The sequence below is a fragment of the Astatotilapia calliptera genome, chromosome 20 (genome assembly GCF_900246225.1).
Source record: "Astatotilapia calliptera chromosome 20, fAstCal1.2, whole genome shotgun sequence".
Classification (NCBI taxonomy): Eukaryota; Metazoa; Chordata; class Actinopteri; order Cichliformes; family Cichlidae; genus Astatotilapia; species Astatotilapia calliptera.
The window spans coordinates 12,991,884-13,010,921 of record NC_039321.1 but is presented as its reverse complement, the minus strand read 5'-3'; the positions used below and the strand labels follow the sequence as shown (position 1 = coordinate 13,010,921).

Below are 19,038 nucleotides of genomic sequence, written 5' to 3'. Positions count from 1 at the left end.
GGCAGGACTAGGGGCCAGGACTCTCCTCTTCGGGTTCTTGGACAAACAGGTCAGCTTTCGAATATTAACTCGAGTTTTTTGGGTTTCAATTGCAGAACATCGGTTGGTTGTTCAACTACATAAAATTGTTCCTCAACAAATCACAACCTTGACCAATACATTCTGCACTCCCTGTCAGAAGGCTACTGAACGGTTATGGTGAAGCTAAAGACGCAATAAAAAGCCAGACTAAAAAGCAGGAACACACCCAAGACCCCTCTTGATCTTTGAGTTTGAGGTAAACCTATTTTGTTGACTCGATTGCCAGGAAATAGGACTGCTATAACTGTCATGGTCCTGAGTCGGTGACCCAGTGTTTTTGGTTTTTGTACTTTTACTTTTGATAGTTTTATGTATTATGACTGTTGTGTTTTGGTTTCCCTGGGTTTAGTTGTGTTCCCTCTGTTTGATGTCATCCTTGCCTGTGTATCCCCTTTTGTGTAGTAAGGTCTCTGTTAGGGATGGGTACCGGTATGACATAAACGGTAGTAACCAGATCGAAAAGCAGCAAACATTTCGGTGCTTCATTTCGGTGCTTTTTTTTCCTGAGATGCCATACACTTTGGATTCTAGCCAATCATTTTACCTTTGCGAGTATAGGCGGGCCCAGGTACGTACGTTCTTTTAGAGCAGAGCTACAGATTAAAAATGCCCAAAGCGAAGCGGTCAAAGTCTGGCTGTACTTCACAGCAAAAGATGCAAACTCAGCAGCCTGCAACAAGTGCTTTAAGGTGATACTGTGCAAAGGAGGTAACACCTCGAATCTGATGAAACACCTGGCGACGCCTAGCGGTTTTTTTAAAAGCCGAGAAATGCACCGTATTTGATAGCTTGCTGCGAGACCTCACACCGAGCACATCTGACTGCGGGTGGGTTGCCTGTTATCGGACCCAGAGTTAGCATCATCCCCAAGAACCCGAAGAGGAGAGTCCTGGCCCCTAGCCCTGCCAGTGTAGCAGAAATGATGACGGATGATGATGGCAGCAGCAGCCGTTCTTCTCCTGTGTGAGTAGCTTAATGTTGTTCGTGTGTAATTTACGTTGAGTAGGCTAACCACGTTATTACATTAATGCATGTAAAGTGAACTAAGCAAATATCATCATAGCTACATGCGGCTGTCTTCTTGTTTAATGGGCAGATACTCCCTTCTCCCTGGCCAAAAAGGCTAAAATGACCAAAGAAAAAAGTGGAAAACAGTTAAACATGAGAGGTTTTTGGACAAAGTTGGTGTTTTTTTCCATTGTTTAAGCACTGCTTCCAGCCAAGAGTGATACCATATATGCCCTATAGGCTGCAGGGGATAACCCTTTTTACAAAAAACAGCTGAACATGAGAGGTTTTTGGACAAAGTTTGTGTTCTTGATTCTTTAAGCACCGGTTCGAGCACCGTTTAAGTACCGGCACCGTTTCAAAAGTACCGGTTTGGTACTGGGTATCAGATAAAGCCTAAACGATAGCCATCCCTAGTCTCTGTGTTCGCCCGCGTCTCTGAGTCTGTGTCCTTGCGTGTGTATGTGTTTCCTGTCTTACTTTGAAGGTCCGTGTCTGATCTCAGTGTGTTCAGTTTACTTTCCCCCTGTCTCATCATGTCTGATTACTCCCAGCTGTGCACTCCTTTTGTGTCTCATTCCCTTGTTATCCTTCTGTGTATTTAAACCTCATGTCCTACCTCTGTTAGGTTGCTGGTTCGTCTGCGTTATTCCGCTCCATCATTCTGTGTATTTCCCTGTGACTACCTGCATCTCTGTTTCTGGTTAGTTTTCTGTTAGTTTTTCCCAGTTTAGGTTTTCTTAGTTTCATGCTCACCCTTGCCATCTCTGTTTGTATCTACATTTGATTAATAAACTCACTTGCACCAGAGCTGCCGCATCTTGGGTCCTTAATAATTCACATATGGCTTGCCCGTGACAGTAAAACAAACTGATTTGTTTATATCTGTGAAGAATGAGATGTAAAATTGAACACTGAAAACTTAAAGTGGAGTTTAGATTTCCTGAGTTGGAAAGGTTTCTTGTAAGTCAGGGGTTTGGGTTATTTGACATATTCTTTGAATATATTTTTGTGATTCTTGTTGAAGCTTGTGTTTATTGCTTTTATGCAGCATTTTTGTTTTATTCAGTGTTCAAGGGTTCACTGTATATTCATTTTGCTTACATCCTTTGTCCATAAGTTTAAGGGGCTGGAGGAAACACAGAGGCTAAAAAATACAATCTTAAATGTCTGGAGAAATCAACCAAAAATACCTACCATGACACAAGCCCCCCTTCTCTTTGTCTTTAGTAGTTTTCCATTACTCTCCTTTTAGTTTATTTTCTAAGAGCCTTTCTCTTGTTTTCATATTTTGTTTTACTTCCAGTCTTTGTATTTTTCTCTTCTTTTTTTATTGATTGTAACATGTTGTAACAGTTGATGCATACAACTAAGCATGCTGGTATGTTTTCCTCCTTTGTGGAGGAAAACCGAGACTGAGATTGTGTGCTAGATAAAATCGGAATGTGATTAACAGTTTCGCACATATAAATAGTCGTTCATTTTTGGATAACTTTTTTATGGGTAAGAAATTCTTAGCTTACTTTTTTTTCTCAAATGAAAGAGAATTTGCTTTTCAGGCTTAAAATGTTTTCCTTTTTATTACAGTGGTGGAGTCTATAGTCATTTCAGTCCATTTATTAGATGCCACCATGCGGGCTATAATGATAAAACATTTACTTTCTGAGCAAAGTCGTTGGAAATAGCTCAGACAAACTATCTTAATCTGTAGTTGTGGCTCATAAGAAATTATACTGTACTTGTATGGTATTCATTTTGTTCCTAATTGTTTCTTCTTTCCTTTCTCTGCACATTTTTAAATGTATTTAACCACTATGTGTTTCCCCTCACAGCATGTGTTACAGGCTTCTTCAAGGCTGCTCAGGGAGACCACAAATGTTTACAGTGTCCCATTAACAGCCGGACCACCAGCGAGGGAGCAACTAACTGTGTCTGTCGCAATGGCTACTATCGCACTGAATCTGACCCTCCACAGATGCCTTGTACCAGTATGTATACCAGGGGCGGAGCGTGGGGGTGGCTTACTGGGGCTTAAGCCCGGGTCTTTTTGTCAGAAGCCCGGGGTCTTTTGGAGTATAATTTGTATAAAACAAAAAGTGCAAGCAATATTCGAAGCGCATAGTGCACACTGTGGGAATTTACGACTGTGCGTGAATCCCCCCTGATATTGGTATGATCCGAGCTCAGGCACTAAGACTGAGCGAGAGGGCGGGGCAGCTGCTACCTGTGAGTGTGCTGTTGGAGAAACGGAGCCAGCCATACTAAGGAGAGCTTAAGTTTGACCAGGTACCAAAGCAAATCATTCGTACCGTACAAATAATGTAAATATGACGGTGTATCACGAAAGATTGATATCAAACTGATCACTTGACCAATATTACGTTACTTGCTGTTCAAGTGAATCAACAAATGGTGAAATGAAAAGCCGAACAAATGCTATTTTTTTAGAGAGTCTTAGCTTACGTGTGTTTATTTCATATTTTCAGTTCTTACCCTCCCCGACTAAATCGGTTTCAGTTATGTACTGAAATATAAGAATGGACATTAGAGGCTTCTTTCAAAGAAAAAACTCAGGTAAATGTTATTTTATATATTGTGCTTTGTATGTTGTTCAGTATATTTCTATGCAAACCAAGAGGGATTTCAGTACACAGCAGGATATTCACATTTGTAACCAGATATTTACATACACTTTAAGGAGAAAACATTTTTACTGTACAACATCAATTTAAAGTAAACTTTGTTTTAGATAAATATTGAAACATCTTTTGAATTAGTTAAATGTCAGAATAAAGAGAGACAGAGCTGTCTATTTTTTATCACTTTGATCAAAATTAGGAGTACATGTACACTAAGTTTATTGTTAATTAATAAGAAAACTCCAGACGATTCCATTCTGAACTGAAGAAGCTTCTGATAGGTTAGTAGAGCCCATGTGAGTAAATTGGTGGCACACCTGTGGATGCATATAAGGCAAAACACAGAGCCTGTTTCTGTGACATGGGAACATCAAGATGTCAACCAAAACACCAGGAAGAGAATCGTGGAGCTCCATAAGTGTGGCTCAGTTTGAATACAATTTGGTGCCATTTGCAATTAAGAAATACAGATAGTTTCTCTCTTTACTCTTGTTTACCAAAAGTATCACCGTATCATAGGTGCTCATGTATCTTGTACCCAGTGTTGGGAAGGTTACTTTTAAAATGTATTCCATTACAGAATATAGAATACATGCCCTAAAATGTATTCTGTAACGTATTCCGTTACATTACTCAATGAGAGTAACGTATTCTGAATACTTTGGATTACTTAACATATTATCATGCATTTCACAACTACGTGAATGTACTATTGCTGTGTGATTTATTACTGTTACTGAAGGTCCGCGGCTCCGAACCGTAGTAAAGGGACCTCTGAATAATACGGGTTCGTGTCGGGCTCCTAGGCGAAAAATAGCTTTACTTTGTTGTGTGGGTCAACTCTGCTTGCGAGAGACAGAGAGAGGCGTTGACAGGCTGCTCCAACGGAACTTATTGTTTCGGAAAACACAAACAAAGCGTACAGAGTTTTAATAGCGTACTTACAACTAGGCTCGTCAGGCACTCTTCTTGGCTGCAGTGGTTATTATTATATTTACATGCTTCCAGTTCCCGTTTTCTCCCACCTCGCACTCACAGACACATAACGAGTATGGCAGTCCATTCTCCCTGCAGCACGGGCTACACTGCCCATGATGCTACATTCTGCATTATGCTTATTAGCTTAGCACAACAACAACAACAACAAAAAGGCGCTCTCTCACCCAGGAAACACGCAGAGCGAGAGCGTCACCCTGTAACCATGGCAACTGCAACGCTGCCGCCTGGAACTACTGTCAAACAAAACCGAAACAGTCCTGACCCGTCACAATATGAAACAGGAAAGTACCGCCGTGTAATCCATTTATTTCAACAAAGTAACTGTATTCTAAATACCACCTTTTTAAACGGTACCTGTAACGGAATACAGTTACTCATATTTTGTATTTTAAATACGTAACGGCGGTACATGTATTCCGTTACTCCCCAACACTGCTTGTACCTTGTGTTTCTTTTTGGTTTGCTATTTTTCAAATTCTACATTTATGCAGGCTTGTTTGCTAAATAATTATATACACTTTTCTCAATCTAAATAGTGGACTTTGGTAGAATTAAAAAAACAAGTGTAGTGCAGGTATATGATGATTTTTAGTGCTACTATCATCTAGTTCTGATTCTGGTTCTGTCTTGGTTAATTCCTCAGTAGTCCTGATTTTGAACTGTTGTAGTCCTGTTTTAATTCAGGATCAGTTCTGGGTCTGGTTGAATTGGGGTTTAGTCCTCGTGTCTTGATACAGCCCCGACTTTGATATCAGTTTTGGCCAGGGTGTACCCGGCCTCGAGCCGTGTGACAACTGAGACTGACTCCAGCTGGGGATGAGAGGAAACAGAAGAGGAAAAATGAAATGAAGCTGTTCCATGTGAACAAAGTTGCGAAAAAATGATTATTCATAACCTACACTAGATTATTTGACAAATTAAAGCTGCTCTATGTATACATTGAGTTGTGTGTAATTACATCTTCTCATTAATTTAGAAGTAATTAATTATTAAAAAAGAGGAAGGGATGCCTGATTTTAGAAGCTGACATGTTGCCCTGCTATCTTGAATATAGTGGTTAAGATGGAAATAGTCCATATGTATGTAGCTAGAGATCAGCCACATACGTTGTTTTTAATATGAAGATCACAAATAACTCTCTGAAACTATATATGACCATTTGATATTTGTGTGTGTGGGCAGCCATCTACTATGAACAGTTAGGGATGAGGGTACGAAGACAAAATGAAAAAAAAATCAAATAATTTCTTATTTCAGATCTTTGGCCAAATATTCTTCAATCATGTTAATATATAGTGTGTACAGAAATGTTTTTATACACAAAGAGTAGTAGAGACATGCCAACTGGCTGTGACTATTATGGGGAAATGCAAAGCAGCTGGCCACTAAATGTGATCATAAATGTGTTTTTCCTGCACCAGCCACAATAGCTAGGATTTTGCACTTGAATTGGGAGGAGTAAGAAAACTGAATTCAATTGACTACAATCTGCAATCTACTCACATCCAGTGGTGAGATTTTACACACTATACCTTTAAAATATGTCATTAGAATTAGGAATGTAATGTACAAGTAGTAGATTAATAGAAATTAATTAATTACATATTTGTAATGGATAGTAAGTCAAGAAGTGCATAGGAGGATTCCCATTAGCTACAACCGTGCAGCAGCTATCTTCCAGCAAACATTACCACAGAAAATGTAGACCTCATGTGAGATAGCTCATGTCAGGCCTAGAGCAATTTTGCCTTTTGAGTCTCTTTGTGGGCTTTTTGTGGGCAAGCCACAGTGTTCTTTCCCACTGAAAACCTTCATTGGGAACCTAATTTTATTTTTGAACAACACTACTCCACACCAATTATGTAATGTACCATGGGACAGATGTGGGCCCCACACTGTGGAGCCTAGGCTGGCCCAGGTCCCAGTACCAGCATGAAGTATGGCCCATATCACACTGGTGATATTTGGGCTGGGGGTTTGAAAGTTGTTATTGTGTTGGAGGATAGGAGAACTGTTTGAATGGTCCTCTGACATGTGACAAAAAGCATGATAGTCTAGGGTCTCTTATCTGTCTGCAAACCATTTTTATTTTGTTTGTTTTTTCTTTTCTTTTGTTTTGACCTTAAAAATACTGTAGCGAGATGCAGAGTATTCTTTTTTTTAATCCAAAGGTATAGACACCTTTTGTGTGAATGTGTGCGTGAATGGGTGGATGACTGGATATGTAAAGCGCTTTGGGGGCCTAAGGGACTAGTAAAGGCGCTATATAAATACAGGCCATTTTTGGAGGGTCCCAAGCCAAGGTTTGCAGTGGGCAGTATCTGGAATTTTTAATTTTTCCATTAGAATGATGTTATTATTATTGCGTCCAAAGTGGTGAAAAAAGTTGCTGTGGGTTGAATAGGGATCATTGTGAATACGTAATTGATCTTTATGGTGTTAGTACATCCTAAAATTAAAAGTGGTTTTGTCATCCATCGGTTTAAGTCATCTTTTATTGTTTTCAATAGAGGAGTGAAACAGTGGAACAGCTCTGACAGTTTGGGGGAGAATTGTATGTCTAGGTATGTGATCATGCCAGTAGTAGGTGGTAGGTGAGGGATCTGTCATGTATAAGAATGGGTATCTCCATTTATTATTAAAGTGGTAGATTTATTCCAATTTATTGTATAATCAGAGATTTGGGAGTATGTATTAGTGATTTGGATTAGTTCTTTAACTGATTTATTGGGATTTTGTAGGAACCGGAGTACATCATCTGCATATAAACTTTTTTATATTTATGTGTTTATTGGTGTATTATTGGTGTGAATGCCTATGATGTTAACGTTCTGACGGATTGCTGCTGCTAATGGTTCAAAGAAAAGTGCAAATAATGAGGGTGAGAGTGGGCACCCTTGTCTTGTACCTCTGTGAAGTGTAAAATTTGTTGAGATTAAGTTGTTTGTTATAAGTGCTTTCTTCATAACAGCCATCCCTCAAGATTTTCTCCATTTAAAGCAATGCGTTATCAGGGATTGTAACATCTAGTCCTTTTACTGAATCGGAATTATGGCTACTTTGGTGGGATAGATGTAATAGGTCGAAATGTGTATTATTTGAAGAATGTCTGCCTTTAATGAATCCTGAATAGGGTGTTTGTTTGTCTTGAGAAGTATTTATAATAGTTCTGTATTCACATGGTATGGAATGAACTTGTTATTTTTTATTTCATCTACCATTTATTAATTATAATTATATAATATTACAATAATTATAATAACAAATAGACTTATAAAATCAAACAAATATCAGGCCCATTTATCCATACTGGAGAAATAAATACTATACCGGTTATATTAAGGGTGAAAACCAAAATTCCCCTATTTCCTCTGTGGGGGGTCTTTATCATATAAGCCTGGAAACTTGAGGGTACTGCACAGTATCTTTGCTGTTCCTAGGACTGCGCTCTTCTGGACAGAGATGTCTGATGTTGTTCGTGGGATCTGCTAGAGCCACTCGCCTAGACTTAAACCCCCGGAGAGCAGCCAAATGGCTTTTAGCTAGGCTTTAGCTTCAGCGAAGTGGAAGCTAAATTGGCTAGTCATTCATATGTAAATTAGGTTGTTACCTGGGAATTCTGGAGGGAGGGGAGTGGGGGTGTGTGGATGAGGGGGTGGGGGAGCTGCTAAAAACTTCCTTTTGTGTTCGTCTTGATGCATTCTCAATCATCCAGGGAAATAAATCTCCAAAAGTCACCAACTTGGAGTGTTTCAGTTTGCCATCTTAGGGAGAAATCAACACACATGGGTGTATGTCCTTTGTTGCTGAGATTTATTGATAAAAACAGTACAAAAAACCAACCATTTGTACACATATTTACAAATAATAATAAAAAGTGAGTGAGTACATTTCAACATTATACCAGTGGTCTGATTGATGCCACAATGGAGCAAATCGAGCAAAGACTGATAAGTTCGCTGCAATTTCCATCCTTGGCACAGTCAACAAGATTCGCAGGAAAATTCCTCAATCCACTAGACAGACAGATCGCAATGAATTCACCACTCAGGTATGTTGCAGGTCTTTTGTGGTTCTATGTTTATGTGTTTCATTGTGTGTAAAAGGGCTATGGAAATAACAATTTATCTTATTTCTTAGGTGTTTTCAGGAACACGGCAACTGGCCAGCGCCGTGTTCCTCTGCGGACAGTGTACTCCCGGGTGTAAAGGGTGACAGTGTTTGGCTTCCTTTTGATAGTGTTATCAGTCTGAACCACGCTGTGCATGCTGCTAAGAATATAGACTGTCTTCTTCCGTTTGGCCACATACGCCGTCAGCGTGGCAGCAGAGGTTGAAAACACCTAAGAAATAAGATAAATGGATAGTACTGGATGGTACTTGGATTTTAGGTCGCAAGCCACCCAAAACTTGATCCCAAACTTGTCAGGTTTACTTGCAATATTCTGCAGGAAACAGCACCGAGTCTTTGATGGGAAAAGCTGTTCATCAACGGTGATATGTAGACCAGGGTTGTAGCACGTGATGCAGTTGGTGACAAATGATCCCCACACACTGGAAATTGCAGCGAACTTATCAGTCTTTGCTCGATTTGCTCCATTGTGGCATCAATCAGACCACTGGTATAATGTTGAAAATGCTGAAATGTACTCACTCACTTTTTATTATTATTTGTAAATATGTGTACAAATGGTTGGTTTTTTGTACTGTTTTTATCAATAAATCTCAGCAGTGTGTTGATTTCTCCCTAAGATGGCAAACTGAAACACTCCAAGTTGGTGACTTTTGGAGATTTATTTCCCTGGATGATTGAGAATGCATCAAGATGAAACACAAAAGGAAGTTCACAGTTTTTAGCAGCTCCCCCACCCCCTCAATCACACACCCCCACTCCCCTCCCTCTAGAATTCCCAGGTAACAACCTAATTTACATATGAATGACTAGCCAATTTAGCTTCCACTTGGCTGAAGCTAAAGCTTAGCTAAAAGCCTACCAGCCATTTGGCTGCTCTCCGGGTTTTAAAGGTAGAAAGGTGCCTGGCACAGCCTGGCAGTGCTACTGCTAGCTTGGCGGCCACTGAACTGAGTTCTCCAATTACCACTGGGACCACTGTTACCTTCACCCTCCACCCTCTCAAGCTGTTCTCTGAGCCCTTGGTACTACTCCAACTTCTTCCAGTTCCTTCTTCCTGATGTTGCTGTCATTCAGTATTGCTATATCTATCACTACGTCCATCTTCTGCTTGACTGCCACTACTATGTCCGGTTGGTTAGCCACCACCATTTTGTCGTTCTGTATCTGTAAGTCCCACAGGATCTCAGCTCAGTCATTCTCCACCACCATAGGGGGCGTCTCCCATTTTGACCTCGGGACTTCCAGGCCATACTTGGCACAGATGTTTCTGTATACTATGCTGGCCACTTGGTTATGGCATTCCATGTATGCCCTGCTAGCATCTTGAACCCTGCTGTTACACAGCAAATTCAAAAGTGTTAAATGTTTTGGTGTTAGTAGTCTTCTTGCAAAAGTAGAGTTAATTTTACTCTAAGTAGAGTCGCATTCTTTTAATGTAACTCTGAGGTGTAAAATGATAGTAGTTAAAATCGAGTGTTAAAAATGAGGGTTTCTATGTCAAATCTGGAGGTGTTACAATGGAAACATTAACTCTTGACCTCTTAACTCTGAACTCCTACAGGGGCTATGACACCAATAGAGTAAATTCACAGACTCCGCCCCCAGCACCATAGGCTCCAATCAAAGCTGAAGTGAAGCCGTTTCAGAACATTTTGCTCTACATATTTGAGTTGTTTGCCATGCTTGGTAAGTCATTTTTTCAAAGATTGTTTCAATTATTATTATTAGCTTTTACTTCTGTGGCTCTTTGGAGTTGAGACAAAGCTGTGTGAAAGGTATTGTTTGCGGGCAAATACTACAGCCTTGAAAAAAGCTTGCATGTGAATTTTCAGTCAAACTTTTGGTCAAATACACCTAAAACAATGTCTAGAATGTGAAATGTTGGTATAATGGTGCTACTTGAAGCCTGAAAACGATCTCTCATAAAAAAACAAACAAACTAGCAAACAGTAGTAGCAGATATCCTGACTGGGTTCTACGTTATCATTTAGATCCCTCCAGAGTTTTGTGCACACGGTTTAGGTAAAAATGAAAAAGGTTGAGGTTTTACATTTAGTTCAGTATTACCTGTTGCCGGTGTCCTTGTCTTTTGGGAAAATACTTTACACAAGTAATGGCTCAAAAAGGATTCTTTCTTTTTTTTACTGTGCTGCAATTGATTACTGGATTATTTGTGCCATTAATTAGTGTCAACTAATTTTTATTCATTCTCCACATAGGATATGCTTGTGAAGATGGAATATGGGGGAGAGCAGAAGTGTGCTGAAGTTCCACAAAGTGATGAATGAAGGACATGCATATTGTGTTGAAGATATAAGTGATGATAATGCTGTTATTTGCATTTACCAGCTCACCTATGTCAGACCTTTTGATAAACAAAATTCTAATGAAAGTGAGAACATGTACACTGTTACATTTTTCAGAAAATGTTTTGAAATTGTGGTGCACAGTTCAGAATAAATGTTTTTCAAAAACAATTGCATCTTTTTAGTAAATGTTTATTTCCAAAAGAAATTTCTAGAAGTTCAGAACAGTAAAATTCCCGCTTTTTAGAATTAATTAGAAGATAACTCTTACGTAGTTAAACTAAAATACTCTTTGAGAGTTAATATATATAAACTCTTAACACCTAGTTAGCATTAGTAAGTGTTAAATTATCAACTCCAGACAGATTTGGTGTTTAACACTAAATCAGAGTTAACATACCAACTCTCCAAAAAGAGTTAAATTAACACTCTCTGGTGTGGACCCATATAGACACTTTAATAGTGTTGAAATCAAATCTGACAGTGTTAATTTGGACATGCTGGATTTGCTGTGTATGTGCTGGATTGTCTCAGGGGCATCTTTACACAGCCTGCACCTAGAGTCTTGCCTGTTGTGATAGACCCCAGCCTCAATGGATCTTGTGCTCAGAGCCTGTTCCTGTGCTGCCATGATTAGTGCCTCTATGCTGTCTTTCAGTCCAGCTTTGTCCAGCCACTGGTGGGATTTCTGGATGTCAGCCACTTCCTCTATCTGCCGGTGATACATACCATTCAGGGACCTGTCCTTCCATAATGGTTCCTCCTCTTTCTTGGGTTTCTGCTGCCTGAGGTATTCACTGAGCATGCATGGTCAGGAGCTTCCTGGTCTTGATGTCAGTGGCTTCTATCTCCTCCTTTGGCCAGCAGGTTACCTGATCAGAGGCAGGGCGTAGGTGTTGATAGCCCGGATTTTGTTCTTACCCTTCAGCTGACTCCTCAGGACTTGCCTGACCCTCTGCAGGTATTTGGTGGTTGCAGCTTTTCTAGCGACCCCTTCATGGTTCCCATTTAACTGTGGGATCCCCAGATACTTGCAGCTGTCCTCACTGTCTACAATGTTGCCTTCTGGTAGTTGTTCCCCTCAGTTCTGACTATCTTCCCTCATTTTGTTATCATCCAACTACACCTCTTCAGACTATACGACATTCCAATGTATTTGCTGTATATCCTGGTGGTGCAGGTCAGTGAATCAATGTCTCATGCACTCTTGGTAAATAGTTTGATGTCATCTATGTAGAGGATGTGCCTGATGATTGCTCCGTTCTGTAGTCATTATCCATATCCAGTCTTGTGAGTGATCTCACTGAGGAGGTTCAGGCCTATGCAAAATAGCAGTGGGAGCAGTGCATCCCCTTGGTAGATCCCGCACTTGATTGAGTTTCTGATGAAGGCTCTTAGGGTCCTGTTGATCTTGTATAGTTCTAGGCATTCCAGAATCCAGGTGTGGGGCATCGAGTCATAGGTCTTCTTGTAATCAATCCAAGCAGTGCACAGGTTGGTCAGCCTAGTCTTGCAGTCTCAGCTGACTGCTCAGTCTACCAGTAGCTGATGTTTTGCACCTCTGGTATTCTTGCCAAAGAGATGAGTTGGGCCTGGAGGTGCCAAATTCCACCATTTTGGCCTCCCTCACTTGTGATGATGCAGGGTTGATGAGCTCCTAGACCGATTAGGCACTGCTTGGATTTGACCAAGGGCTACTGGCAGATTCCCTTGACTCCAGATTCCAAATAGAAAATGGCCTTCTCTACTCAGGATGGTTTGTACCAATTTGTCACACTTCCATGGTAAATGGCCTGTATTTGTATAGCGCTTTACTAGTCCCTAAGGACCCCAAAGCGCATTACACATCCAGTCATCCACCCATTCACACACTGGTGATGGCAAGCTACATTGTAGCCACAGCCACCCTGGGGCGCACTGACAGAGGCGACGCTGCCAGACACTGGCGCCACCGGGCCCTCTGACCACCACCAGTAGGCAAAGGCATATACTGCAGCTGTATATGCTGCTGCCTTATCATCCATAGTGACACCTAGAAAGAGCATATGCAAAGATACAGTGTACCGTCTCACATGTGAGAAAGGACTGCTCACACACTGGAGTCAGAGCCATTGACTTCGACAATGACCTGGCAGGTGCGGTCAGGCATCAACAGGATAGAAGTGGTGGCGAAATGTCCTTCAGAGAGATCAAATGATAACTGGACTTTTGGAGAAGGGAATTCGATTAAAGTTAGGGCAATTTTACTGAAAGCACAAATGAAACAATGATAGAAGTGCTTGCAGTTTGGTGGCACTGGCCAGTCTAGCACCGCCTGCACTTTAGTGGGGTCTGGTTAGAGGCTGTCTTTTTCAACCATATATCAGAAGAAGGAACTGTGTCAACATGGAACTCACATTTTTCACTCTCACGGCATGTCTAATCACCGTCATATCTAATTTTTTTGTCAAAATAATGACTTGGAGAGAATAAGTATGAGTTATTACTGTAATTTTTCCATTGATCATAAGACTTGAAGAGTGGAATGCTTATGACAGAGGTGTTCAACTCCAGGGTTCAAGGGCTGGTGTCCTGCAGGTTTTAGATATCACCCTGGGTCAGCACACCTGAATCAAATGTTCATTACCAGGCCTCTGGAGAATTTCAGGACATGTCGAGGAGTTTAATTTAGTCATTTAAATCAGCTGTGTTGGATGAAGGCCACATCTAAAACCTGCAGGAGACTGGCCCTTGAGGCCTGGAGTTGGACACCCCTGGCTTATGAGTTTCACCCACCAGTACCCCTACCATTACTGGTGAGTGCGGCCCTTTTGGCCACACTCTGGTCCTCTAGTGTGATTTCCAATACCTTTATGAGCTGTCCTTATGTAATGACTGATGTGTCTACTCAGCTCTGTTGCTATGATGCCTGAGATGAGCTTCTATGTTGTGGAGAAACAGGTATTTGGCCAGTAGTTTGTAGGGCTCTTTTTATGATCAGGATTGTTCTGCCCTGTGTTAGCCGGTTTGGATTAGTACCTAGGAGGAGCCCTGTTATTTGTGCTATTTGTGAATTTCAGTTGTGGGTGGGTCTGCCCGTGTGCTATTTTTTCCTTGTAGTAGAGAGTACACCCTGGATGCATCTTAGCAGAACAGGTCATTCTCTTCTCTGATTTATCTCTTCAGCTTAGTTTCCAGAGCTGTGAGCCTTTGTTTGGCAGTTTCTAAATCCTAGGTTTTGAAAACACAATTTTACCTTATTTTCATCCAGGACCTCTATCTCATGAAACCCTTTTGCATCGATTGATATCCTTCTGGGCTTCTCTGATTTTGGCTTCCAGCTGCCCTCTCTGTGGAGAAGCTTTCTCTACCTGGATCCTTAATCTTATACCCAAGTGCTTCTAGGATTTCTGTGTCAGTCGTTTCAGTGATACTGGTAGTATGAAAGGTGCAAAGAGCAGTTTTTTTTCTACAATAATCTGATCTGATGGAGCATTGTCAATGTTCCATCACTTCATCAGTTCAATGTTCTCTCATCCCAAACGGTCATGGCAGATGGCTGCCCCTCCCTGAGCCTGGTTCTGAAGGAGGTTTCTGCCTATTAAAAGGGAGTTTTTTCTTCTCACTGTTGCCCAAGTGCTTGCTCAAAGGGGTTCATATGATTGTTTTTCTGTTTGTCTCTGTATGTATTATTGTAGGGTCTACCTTTGATTTGATTTGATTTGATATACCTTTATTAGTCCCACAAGGGGAAATTTCATAAGGCTGCCGACCTATTGCACGCAATGGCGGCGCCATCTTACCCTCCGACCATACATACATTACACAAAACATCACATGGGGAAGACAGGTCAGAGAGGTATAACAATGGAAAAATGCACCACATGAAAGATAAGGAGAAAAAAATAACTCCCCCCAAACTGAGCTCCAACAGGGAGATCAGTTTGTGAACAGAAAAAAACACCTCTGCACATAGCACATGAAAAAACTCTTAATACACCAAAGAAACACATGACAAGCAACAGGGGTGGGTAAAGGGTGAGAGACAGCCGATTTAGACAGTACATCCGGGCCTGCAGCCTGTGCGCTGGTCTCCTTGATCCACCGTCAGCATCGGAAGAGAATAAGCATCGAAGGCGTTTGGAAAGGAAGGGGGGGATGAGTGTGTGGATATCAGTGTATATGTATGTGTGTGCGTGTCCAGAGTTCAGCTGAGACAGTGTCCTTCGCTCTGCTAGGCTAAGTAAACAGTCTTCCAGCCAACCCAGGTGGCCTTCCATGGAATGGGAAGGAACAGACTAAACACAGTCGTTATCAGGGTGTTTTTGTTCGGCTCCAGCCTTGCGACCGCAGCTGGCGCCGAGAGGGTATCCGCATGAAGTGATGGTGCTTTTTACTTTAGTGCGAACAGCTCATATGAATTTCAAAGCAGTTCTATACCTTACAATATAAAGCGCCTTGAGGCAACTGGTGTTGTGATTTGGTGCTATATAAATAAAATAAAATTGAATTGAAATGGGGGTTCTCTGTGACAACACAAAGTAGTACATAATTGTGAAGTGGTATTAAAACGATACGTGGTTTTCAAAATTTCAAGCAAATTGAAAAGTATGGCATGCATTTGTATTCAGCCCCCTGTACTCTGATGCCCCTAAATAAAATCCAATGCAATCAGTTGGCTTCAGAAATCACCTAATTTGATAATTGAGTTCACCTGTGTGTAATTTTGTGTCATTACAAGTTATGAATATTATATTATAATTATATAACCTATAAATACACCCCACCCCCAAAAAACCCTCCGGAAAAAGATGCAGTACTGACGCCACCATCCAATAGACCAGGGCAAACACAAACAGAATTTGGGCAAGATAGGAAGGGTAGACCCTCCCCCCACCCAATGATACTGCAATCAATTTTGTAACAACCTGCAGGAGCATAACTGATTGAATGTTCTGCCAGAGTCTACATTGATCCCCTTGAATTGAAGATTCAAAAATGAAGATTTTTAATTGTATTTAGTTTTTATTTATTTTGCAGTCACAAGACATGTAATACGTTTAAAAAATATACTTTGTTTCCATTATCATCATGTAGATAATTGGGTTGTTGTTTTTTCCAGATAATGCAAATACACTAAGTGGGAATCTGGTTATCGGAACAAACAGATGTTCTATTGCTTGATGTTCTTACATGTAGTCTCTGTACTAAACCTCTAGAGCTTGCAATCCTTAGCTAGTGAGGTGCAAGCTTGAGAATAAAAAAAAAAAAAAAACTTATAACAGGCAGTAATTACTATTAGCATAATTTTCTGTTTTCCCTTTGTCTTCTAGCTGTTCCATCTGCACCACAAAATGTCATCTCCATAGTAAATGAGACTTCTCTGATACTGGAGTGGAGTCCACCAAAGGAGAGTGGTGGCCGAGAAGATGTAGTTTACAACATCATATGTAAGAGTTGTGGCAGCGGTCGCAGCGGCTGCACCCGCTGTGGTGACAACGTGCAGTTTATCCCACGTCAGCTGGGACTCACCAACACCCGAGTACATATCAGCGACCTCATGGCTCACACGCAGTACACATTTGAAATACAAGCTGTCAATGGAGTGTCTGATCAGAGTCCTTATTCACCACAGTACACGTCTGTCAACATCACCACCAACCAGGCTGGTGAGGGATGATGTTACTCTAGTGATATTTCAGTGATTTCAGTATTAACTTCTGTTTTAGTAGCTCGAATGTCTGTTAGCATGTTTTCTACACCCTTCAGATCTCTTTGTTTTTTTCTCAGCACCATCAATAGTGTCCATCATCCACCAGGTTAGCAGAACTCCTAACAGCATCACTCTGTCCTGGTCCCAGCCAGATCAGCCCAATGGTGTTATTCTGGACTATGAACTGCAGTATTATGAGAAGGTACATCAGTGCCAACTGATTGAATTAATTTCAATTCAGTTTTATTTATATAGCACCAATTTGCAAAAGCAGTCACCTCAAGGCATCTGAACCTGAAACATTTTGACTCTTAAATTGTACTCAAAAATCTTACAGTTTTAATTATAGACAGATCTGCCTGATTTAAAGTCTTTGGTGTGTGTTATTCAGAACCAAGCAGAATGGAACTCATCTCTAACGAGGAGTCAGACCAACACTGCTGTCATACGAGGTTTAAGGCCTGGAACCATATACGTGTTTCAGGTCCGGGCTCGGACTGTCGCTGGATTTGGACGCTTCAGTGGTAAAATGTACTTCCAAACCATGACTGAAGGTAGGAATCAGATTTGCTGACAAACTAAATTCAGACTTATTTCATACCCTGTGTGCTGCCTAATATATAAGTCTAAATATAAAAATTACTGACATTTTTGTGGTTTGTTGTCTTTTCACCTGTAGAAGAATATAACTCCATTATTCAAGAGAAGCTCCCCCTCATCATTGGTTCATCTGCTGCAGGGGTTGTCTTTATTATTGCCATCACTGTCGTCATAATTGTTTGTCGCAGGTGAGCCACTCTGTGTCCACTCTGTCCCCCAGAAAATGTTCCACTCTTCACCACATTATGGTCTAAAAATCTGGACCAATTTTTTACAAAGCCACAGAAATGATACAGAAAGCACTTTATCAAAAGTGCTGATTATGAATAAAACTGCAACTTGATCCTACAGAAATACACTCAATGACTTTGACCTACAAAAACTGCATTATGTGGTGGCAACTAGGGATGGGTATCGTTTAGGTTTTATCCGATACCGGTGCCAAACCGGTACTTTTGAAACGGTACCGGTGCTTAAACGGTGCTCGAACCGGTGCTCGAACCGGTGCTTAAAGAATGGAGAACACAAAATTGGTCCAAAAACCTCTTACGTTTAGCTGTTTTTTTGTAAAAAGATAACAATGTTAGCCTTTTCTGCAGCTATAGGGCATATATGGTATCACTCTTGGCTGGAAGCAGTGCTTAAACAATGGAAAAAACACAAACTTTGTCCAAAAACCTCTCATGTTTAGCTGTTTTCCACTTTTTCTTTGGTCATTTTAGCCTTTTTGGCCAGGGTGAAGGGAGTATCTGCCATCAAACAAGAAGACAGCCACTGTAACTATGACGGTGTTTGCTAGTTCACCTTACATGCATTAATGTAATAACGTGGTTAGCCTACTCAATGTAAATTACACACGAACAACATTAACCCTCCTGCCATCCTTTAAAAAACTCACACCCATCACCCTAGGGACCATTCTCAGCCACGCCATAAAAAGACCATATATCCATATTTTATTCCACTTTAAATTAGCCAACCTTGTAAAACTACTTCTCCCTGAAATATTCATGTAAAGTTTTAATTATATTTTCGTTGTTTTAACCCTTCAAATCCCAGTGTTATTACATGAGCGCCCTGTGTTATAAGCCCCAAAAACCAAAAAACGAAACTAAATATTTCCACAAAAAACCAGTTGAAGTAATATGTGATTGTCATTATAAGTAGGCCTTTAGATGGACCAAAGATTGGCACCAACATACATTTTGACCTGCCATTATTTTTTTTGCATTTTTTTTGCAATTTAAAAATTAAAACTTCAAGGCCCTGAGTCTTCATTGACATACAAGAAAAGAAGAAAAAATAAAATCATATGATGATAATTTGGGGTTGAAAAATAGCGTTTATAATGGAAGTCATTGGGGAGAAAATGGTCCCCAGGGTGATGGGTGTGGGGATTTCTGCTGCTCAGCCATTTTAGGCTGATTTAAGGAATTCACACTGGAATATTAACATTGACAGGTAAAAACTATCCTGTGGCAAGTTTGGTTATATTCCACTGAACACAGTGGAAATGGCAGCCATTTAACACATAGCAGTGGCACAAAAAGGTCCCAAGAAGGCAGGAAGGTTAAGCTAC

General features: G+C 40.7%; 1 protein-coding gene across 2 annotated transcripts in view; it reads left to right on the top strand.

The window, feature by feature from the left end:
* The window catches only part of LOC113012853 (ephrin type-B receptor 2-like), a 45,222-nt gene that overhangs the window by 1,815 nt on the left and 24,369 nt on the right, over window positions 1-19,038 (top strand). For both annotated transcript variants that reach the window (XM_026153243.1, XM_026153242.1), the window contains exons 2-6: window positions 2,922-3,077; window positions 16,480-16,815; window positions 16,937-17,061; window positions 17,251-17,413; window positions 17,539-17,647. In XM_026153243.1, the coding sequence (XP_026009028.1) occupies window positions 2,922-3,077; window positions 16,480-16,815; window positions 16,937-17,061; window positions 17,251-17,413; window positions 17,539-17,647 (889 nt within the window). The remainder of the gene's footprint in view (window positions 1-2,921; window positions 3,078-16,479; window positions 16,816-16,936; window positions 17,062-17,250; window positions 17,414-17,538; window positions 17,648-19,038) is intronic.